The 8,925-nt window shown below is 36.0% G+C and overlaps 1 protein-coding gene across 1 annotated transcript in view; it reads right to left on the bottom strand.

The window, feature by feature from the left end:
* AKAP11 (A-kinase anchoring protein 11) overlaps nt 1-8,925 on the bottom strand; it is a 52,685-nt gene that overhangs the window by 22,478 nt on the left and 21,282 nt on the right. Inside the window, 5 exon segments of the mRNA XM_082434982.1 lie at nt 7-102; nt 105-782; nt 785-2,416; nt 2,974-3,238; nt 4,642-4,776. Of these exon segments, the coding sequence (XP_082291108.1) occupies nt 7-102; nt 105-782; nt 785-2,416; nt 2,974-3,238; nt 4,642-4,776 (2,806 nt within the window).

The raw sequence follows: 8,925 nt of genomic DNA, 5'->3' as shown, positions 1-8,925 counted from the left end.
AATCCTTTCTTTCTGAAAGTGAACAGTGAGTTAAATGATCTTGAGCTTCAAGAAACTTGGGGAACTTTTCCGAGGTCAACCGTGACTCATCTCCAGGAATAGCAAGCCTTCCTTGTGGAGTGCATTTTTATCTACATTTGGGATCACTGATTTGCTTTTGTCTATGGAATGTTTAACAATAGATTTAGATAATCGATCAGCAAACATGTCCTTCTTGCTAGCCTCACTCTGTTGCAGTGTTGCTTGATCACAGTGAAAAGGAGGGGTTTTTCCCTTTACTGTTTTAGTTAAACAATCTTTGTGTTTATCCATTGTTTTTGTAACTTTGAATGACGTCACTGAATCTAAAGTTTCATTTACTATTGTATGCACCACTGCCACAGAAAAAATGCTAATAATCACAGGATCACTCGTTACTTTTGAAGAGCTCTCCATTTCAATATCATCATTAGTTGGTTTAACATCATTCTGGTTACCCGGATGGTGTTCTGAAGGTAAACAAATATTCCTGAGACAAGCTACCTCCTCTTCTTTGTTTTTTGTGGCAACCCCTGCTTGGGTAGAACCACCATTCAAATTACTATCATCAGATGATGGATGAGACTTTGCCTGATACATATTAGATGAAATATGATATGGGAGAAGGGCACTTCCTGCCAAGGGCACTGGTATAGAAGTAACAACTCCAGAAGTACAAAACAAGGCCTGTTGTACTGTGTATTCCTTTTTATATTCCTGCATTGGTTTTGTCACCATAATTGTTTGACCATTAAAAGTAGGGAAAATGTAGACGTCTGTGTCAATGGCACTACATTTTCTGCACTCACATACTTAATGTTATCTGTGGAAACACTAACTGCTGCCTTTGTTGTGAAGGTCACGTCAACTTGAGACAGCTCAATGAACGCTTCCTGTATTACAGATTCAGACAAATCTTTTGCATAGGACTTCACTACTTTGTCTTCATAGTCAAATGACCGACGCTGTGGAGATGCAGGTGTTGGAGGATACGAAAACTGACACACTTCCATGATGCCTTCAAAAACAAGTTCTTCAGCAAGATCTGCAGCAAACCTAGCAACAGTGTTTGTAAAGATCTGCTTCTTTACATACTGTAAATCTTTTAGAGCATTTGCGAAAGCTTCACTCACCAAAAAATTAGCCAGACCACTAATGGCACGTTCTTTCAACGAAAACGCACGCTGCCTTCTCAGTTCATTATATGCCATCTGAAAAACGGATGATGTCAATTTGACGGCTAATTGGCACAAAGCATTGGTACATGAAAAGACTCCTTTCTGTAAGTCTTTAAATGCACTGCCAAAACTTTTCTCCACAAGATCTGCTGCAAACTTCTGAATGCTATCTTTAATCATTGAGGATTTATTTTTAGATTTACTTTTTTGATCAAGGCTTCCACACTTAAGAGCTACCATTTTATTTTCTCCCTTTTTAATACCATTAATGTTGGATGTTGCATTTGTATGTTGGGTATAAAGAACCGAGCCCAGTACTTCACATGAAAGGCTATCTGCGTAATCTTCATAGGTATAATACACAGAATCATGATTTTCATGAATCCTATCTTCACCAATATCTGTTTGGCAAAAACATTCAGCAGAAGTACAGCCTCCAAGAGGACTAAAAGCAGAGGATCGAATAGGGCTAAACAAACCACTGTCTTCCCCTGATGCCTTCACTGGGCGGGGAGAATCTGGAGCATCACACAGGTTACTGTAAGGGGATTCTGGTTTACGAGGAGTTGGCTTCCTAACATTAGCTGGGAGAGCTGGACGATCAAACTTGAATTTTTGAGGATTCATTGTAGTGGTTACAGAACACAATTTTTCATGTTTGTGCCCTTTTTTTTGTGACAGCTTCCCTATGGCAGGATCTTTTAGAAATGGACAAGCAGACTCCAAAGTCTGTTCTAGTTCATCAAACTGATCAAAACTATCGAAAAACTCACTTACTTCTGAGTCTGAATCCTCAATATCATCTTTCATCACAGGAATTTTAGGTAACTCAAGTTTTGCTTTTAAACTTTTTTGATATCCTTCTTCATCCAAGAAAATAACAGGACTTGGACTTGAGCATTCTGATTCAGACGAGTAGGCAGGAGAAGAAGAGAACAACTGTTTCTGCACATCAGCATCACTATCTTTATCTGAAGCAGTGGATGACCTATAGAAACTCCTTTGGACCCAAGGCTCAGAAACTGATGTCGTGACTGAAGGTTTCACAGAAGGCAGTTCTTTATGTCCCAGAATACTTATTAAAGAAGCAGAAGGTTTAGCCAATGACTTCTGCCACCCAGAGCCAACCAGAACCCTGAAATCATGGGTTTCTAAACGGTGACCAGAAATAGTCTGTGAAGCAGCATCACACTGGCTCCTTAGTGCAGTAATGTTTATTCCTACAGGAAAAGAATAAAATGATTATTCTTGAACAGAATTTTTTAATTAATTTAAATCAATGGGAATAAGTAGACTTGAAGCATGAAATATTTATTTGTACTGTGTCTTCTACACTATATTGTTTAACAGGTTCATCCCAAATCATACTTAAAAGCAAGTACATGCTTTATTTTACCCCACATCTGGGAATACCTGGTCTACAGAATGCCTAGCATACTGTCGCATGTTAGAAACACTAATATTTAGGTGACTCTGTCAGCTAAGTCTGCTCAAATTTGAACTTAGGCATGTTCCAAACGCTTAATGTAATAAGGGAAACAGTACTTGAACAGTACTACCTAAATAATAAGAGAAAGAACAAAACTAAAAACCAGATAACGATGAACTTAAAATCACAAGGAAATTAATTCCTCAATCAGAAAAAAAGATTTAGATGCTTAAACTTCATCAAATTTCAAAATAAATTTCAACTGAACAAGTCTGCCTTAAAACTTTTAAAACTGAACTTTACACCTTAATTCTCTATTTCAAGAAAAAAATCTAGTAAAGAACAAACCATCATTATATGGCCTTGAAGTCTCTTCCTCCTCTAAGTGCTCAAAGGCAGTGACAAAGTCATCTTCGATGGAAGATACTGACTGGTTAGTATCGTCATCATCTTCATTAGTGGCCTCAAGTTGGCACTTCTGATGCAAACATGTGTCCAGGGTGTACCTTATACCCATAGCATATTTACTTAGGAGACTAAAGATAAAATCAATTCTGAGTCTTGGTAATGTAGATGACACTCTCATGACACAAAGCATTCCAGGATGATGACTCTTGGGAAAGATAAAAGATGATAAGAATAATTTTAATTTCAAAATATATTATACTTATAAGACATATTACCTGGAAATGAAGCCTAGAAATAACATGATCCCATTTTAAAAAAAAAGAAGAAGAAGAAAAGAAACACATGCATCCTGAAAGGCTCCCTGGTTTTGTAATGTTTAATTCTTTTCCTCATTCTTTCTCTACAATACTTCTCACTTCTCAATCTCTTTTTCTCCCATCTTTCTCTTATCCAGGTATTCAAATTCTACCTATTCTATCTCCTTAAATGTTACAGAACCTGCTATCCATTCCTTTGACAATTATGTTTTCCTGTATTATTGTACAGTCCTGTGATTTTTCTTATTTAATCATTCACCTAGTTCACCAACTACACTGTAAACTGCTGGAGGACAGGAACCAGGTCTTAGTCTTTCTGTATCCCATTTTCCTGTAGCTTTTAGTATGATACCACATTCTCTCCTATCATAAAAGAATCATCCCCTCCTTTTACCTAAATTCCCCTAGTATTTCAATTTACAATAATGTTTATAGCTTTGATTAAAATTAGAAGTCGCCAGATTTTTCCATATTATTTTTAAAAATGTAAATATTGACAAATGACTTATTCAAAGAACTAGAAATTAGATAAAATAGCTAATCACCTCTTGTATCCTAGCAAATAAAACAAAGTAAGTATAAATGAAAAATATAATTAAGGAAATGAAGAGAGCAGTTCTACTTTTATCTGTAAATCGCATAACAAACACAGTGGTATTTTATACTTCAGGGAATAAGTAATTCAAATTTTAAATATACTAATAATTCAATTTTCAGGAGGGAAAACATGCAACTCAGTTTTCTTTGCGGTATTAACAACAAAGTAACACTTAATAAAGAACTAAAAGCTCAATGTCACAAAACTAATGACCTTTTGGAAATGATGACACTTTTGTTTATAAACAAAGAACATATCTTCAGATATCCATTTTATATGGAATTTTTTTAAACAAGAAAATGAGTTAAAGTATGTTCTCTAAAACATGCAGCACAATATTTACACAAATTTGAAACTGGAAATAAGAGGGAAAAATTCCTATGACTTATACACAGGTAGCAGTTCAAGAAATCCAGAAATAATCAAATTTTAGAAAAAAATTAATATGTACTTGCATACCACTTACAGAGCTTCACACATGGAAAATCTAATTTAAAGCTATGACCAAAATTATTTTACCCTTCAGTGATTTCAAAGATTCTTGAGTTAGATTTCTTATGAATCATATTTCCTTGAGATGGCATTAAACAAAAAGAAACTTCACCCAAGCATTTAAAAGTTTAATACACTAAATCAAATGTCACTGTAAAATTTGCCAACAAAAACTCATTAGAAATAATATATAAAAGTTACCTGGTTTAAAGGACCATTGTTTATATCTGATGATTTATTTATATCCTTCATACAAATAATTTCATTTTCATTTAGACTGCAGAAGTGCAGTGAATTCAGAAGATCTGGGAGTTCCAAAGAAACTGCAGCCAAATCCTAATTTAAAGCAATAACACAATAAATAACACTGTAGCATAACACTTTTGTTAAAGTCCCTATAATGTGGCCTTATAAAAAAATCATAAGGTCTACTGGTTAATAAATTTTCCACTTCATAATAGTTAACATACGCAGTTTCCTGGCCACAATCAATTTTGTAAAAACTCAAAAATAAAATGTACTAAAATATTTTTAAATGACTATTTCGGTAGCCTTTTAAACATAATGATACCAAGCTATAACAAAATTTTACAGGGTTATCTCACACATCCACGACAATTTAGGCATTTAATAGTTTTTAGCTGCAAATGTCAACCTGCAGTCCTAAAGTTTAACCATGGAATTTTTTTTTCTTTGTTTTTATTTCCATTACTCTAGGAGGTGGATCAAAAAAGATCTTGCTGTGATTTATGTCAAAGAGTGTTCTTCCTATGTTTTCCTCTAAGAGTTTTATAGTGTCCAGTCTTACATTTAGGTCTCTAATCCATTTTGAGTTTATTTTTGTGTATGGTGTTAGGGAGTATTCTAATTTCATTCTTTTACATGTAGCTGTCCAGTTTTCCCAGCACCACTTATTGAAGAGACTGTCTTTTCTCCATTGTATATCTTTGCCTCCTTTGTCATAGATTAGTTGACCATAGGTGCACGGGTTTATCTCTAGGCTTTCTATCTTGTTCCATTGATCTATGTTTCTGTTTTTGTGCCAGTACCATATTGTCTTGATTACTGTAGCTTTGTAGTATAGTCTGAAGTCAGGGAGTCTGATTCCTCCAGCTCCGTTTTTTTCCCTCAAGATTGCTTTGGCTATTCGGGGTCTTTTGTGTCTCCATACAAATTTTAAGATGATTTGTTCTAGTTCTGTAAAAAATGCCATTGGTAATTTGATAGGGATTGCATTGAATCTGTAGATTGCTTTGGGTAGTATAGTCATTTTCACAATGTTGATTCTTTCAATCCAAGAACATGGTATATCTCTCCATCTGTTGGTATCATCTTTAATTTCTTTCATCAGTGTCTTATAGTTTTCTGCATACAGGTCTTTAGTCTCCTTAGGCAGGTTTATTCCTAGGTATTTTATTCGTTTTGTTGCAATGGTAAATGGGAGTGTTTCCTTAATTTCTCTTTCAGATTTTTCATCATTAGTGTATAGGAATGCAAGAGATTTCTGTGCATTAATTTTGTATCCTGCAACTTTACCAAATTCATTAATTAGCTCTAGCAGTTTTCTGGTGGCAGTTTTAGGATTCTCTATGTATAGTATCATGTCATCTGCAAACAGTGACAGTTTTACTTCTTCTTTTCCAATTTGTATTCCTTTGATTTCTTTTTCTTCTCTGATTGCTGTGACTAAAACTTCCAAAACTATGTTGAATAACAGTGGCAAGAATGGACATCCTTGTCTCGTTCCTGATCTTAGAGGAAATGCTTTCAGTTTTTCATCGTTGAGAATGATGTTTGCTGTGGGTTTGTCATATATGGCCTTTATTATGTTGAGGTAGGTTCCCTCTATGCCCACTTTCTGGAGAGTTTTTATCATAAATGGGTGTTGAATTCTGTCAAAAGCTTTTTCTGCATCTATTGAGATTATCATATGGTTTTTATTCTTCAATTTGTTAATATGGTGTATCACATTGATTGATTTGCATATATTGAAGAATCCTTGCATCCCTGGATAAATCCCAGTTGACCGTGGTGTATGATCTTTTTAAATGTGTTGTTGGATTCTGTTTGCTAGTATATTGTTGAGGATTTTTGCATCTATATTCATCAACGATACTGGTATGCAATTTTCTTTTTTTGTAGTGTCTTTGTCTGGTTTTGGTATCAGGGTGATGGTGGCCTCACAGAATGAGTTTGGGAGTGTTCCTTCCTCTGCAATTTTTTGGAAGAGTTTGAGAAGGATGGGTGTTAGCTCTTCTCTAAATGTTTGATAGAATTCACCTGTGAAGCCATCTGGTCCTGGACTTTTGTTTGTTGGAAGATTTTTAATCACAGTTTCAATTTCATTACCTGTGATTGGTCTATTCATATTTTCTGTTTCTTCCTGGTTCAGTCTTGGAAGGTTATACCTTTCTAAGAATTTGTCCATTTCTTCCAGGTTGTCCCTTTTATTGGCATACAGTTGCTTGTAGTAGTCTCTTAGGATGCTCTCTAGTTCTTCAGTGTCTGTCGTAACCTCTCCTTTTTCATTTCTGATTTTATTGATTTGAGTCCTCTCCGTCTTTTTCTTGATGAGTCTGGCTAATGGCTTATCAATTTTGTTTATCTTCTCAAAGAACCAGCTTTTAGTTTCATTGATCTTTGCTATTGTTTTGTTTCTATTTCATTTATTTCCACTCTGATCTTTATGATTTCTTTCCTTCTGCTAACTTTGGGTTTTGTTTGTTCTTCTTTCTCTAGTTTCTTTAGGTGTAAGGTTAGATTGTTTACTTGAAATTTTTCTTGTTTCTTTAGGTAGGCTTGTATAGCTATAAACTTCCCTCTTAGAACTGTTTTTGCTCCATCCCATAGGTTTTGGGTCGTCGTGCTTTCATTGTCATTTGTCTATAGGTATTTTTTTAATTTATTTATTATTTATTTATTTTTGGCTGTGTTGGGTCTTCGTTTCTGTGCGAGGGCTTCCTCCAGTCGCGGCAAGCGGGGGCCACTCTTCATCGCGGTGCGCGGGCCTCTCACTTTCGCGGCCTCTCTTGTTGCGGAGCACAGGCTCCAGACCTCCAGACGCGCAGGCTCAGTAGCTGTGGCTCACGGGCCCAGCCGCTCCGCGGCATGTGGGATCCTCCCAGGCCAGGGCTCGAACCCGTGTCCCCTGCATTGGCAGGCAGATTCTCAACCACTGCGCCACCAGGGAAGCCCTATAGGTATTTTTTGATTTCCTCTTTGATTTCTTCAGTGATCTCTTGGTTATTTAGTAACGTATTGTTTAGCCTCCAGGTGTTTGTGTTTTTTACGTTTTTTTCCCTGTAATTCATTTCTAATGTCATAGCGTTGTGGTCAGAAAAGATGCTTGATATAATTTCAATTTTCTTAAATTTACTGAGGCTTGATTTGTGACCCAAGATGTGATCTATCCTGGAGAATGTTCCGTGCGCACTTGAGAAGAACGTGTAATCTGCTGTTTTTGGATGGAATGTCCTATAAATATCAATTAAATGTATCTGGTCTATTGTGTCATTTAAAGCTTCTGTTTCCTTATTTATTTTCATTTTGGATGATCTGTCCATTGGTGTAAGTGAGGTGTTAAAGTCCCCCACTATTATTGTGTTACTGTCAATTTCCTCTTTTATAGCTGTTAGCAGTTGCCTTATGTATTGAGGTGCTCCTATGTTGGGTGCATATATATTTATAATTGTTATATCTTCTTCTTGGATTGATCCCTTGATCATTATGTAGTGTCCTTCCTTTGTCTCTTGTAACATTCTTTATTTTAAAGTCTATCTTATCTGATATGAGTATAGCTACTCCAGCTTTCTTTTGATTTCCATTTGCATGGAATATCTTTTTCCATCCCCTCACTTTCGGTCTGTATGTGTTCCTAGGTCTAAAGTGGGTCTCTTGTAGACAGCATATATATGGGTCTTGTTTTTGTATCCATTCAGCAAGCCTGTGTCTTTTGGTTGGAGCGTTTAATCCATTCACGTTTAAGGTAATTATCGATGTGTATGTTCCTATGACCATTTTCTTAATTGTTTCGGGTTTGTTTTTGTAGGTCCTTTTCTTCTCTTGCGTTTCCCACTTAGAGAAGTTCCTTTAGCATTTGTTATAGAGCTGGTTTGGTGGTGCTGAATTCTCTTAGCTTTTGCTTGTCTGTAAAGCTTTTGATTTCTCCATCAAATCTAAATGAGATCCTTGCCGGGTAGAGTAATCTTGGTTGTAGGTTCTTCCCTTTCATCACTTTAAGTATATCATGCCACTCCTTTCTGGCTTGTAGAGTTTCTGCTGAGAAATCAGCTGTTAACCTTATGGGAGTTCCCTTGTAGGTTATTTGTCGTTCTTCCCTTGCCGCTTTCAATAATTTTTCTTTGTCTTTAATTTTTGCCACTTTGATTACTATGTGTCTCTGCGTGTTTCTCCTTGGGTTTATCCTGTATGGGACTCTCTGCACTGCCTGGACTTGGGTGGCTATTTCCTTTCCCATGTTAGGGA

The sequence above is a fragment of the Balaenoptera physalus genome (assembly GCF_965194825.1).
Source record: "Balaenoptera physalus genome assembly, chromosome: 18".
NCBI classification, from domain to species: Eukaryota; Metazoa; Chordata; class Mammalia; order Artiodactyla; family Balaenopteridae; genus Balaenoptera; species Balaenoptera physalus.
Note: the sequence above shows the minus strand (reverse complement) of the source record. Positions and strands in the feature narration are given on the sequence as shown.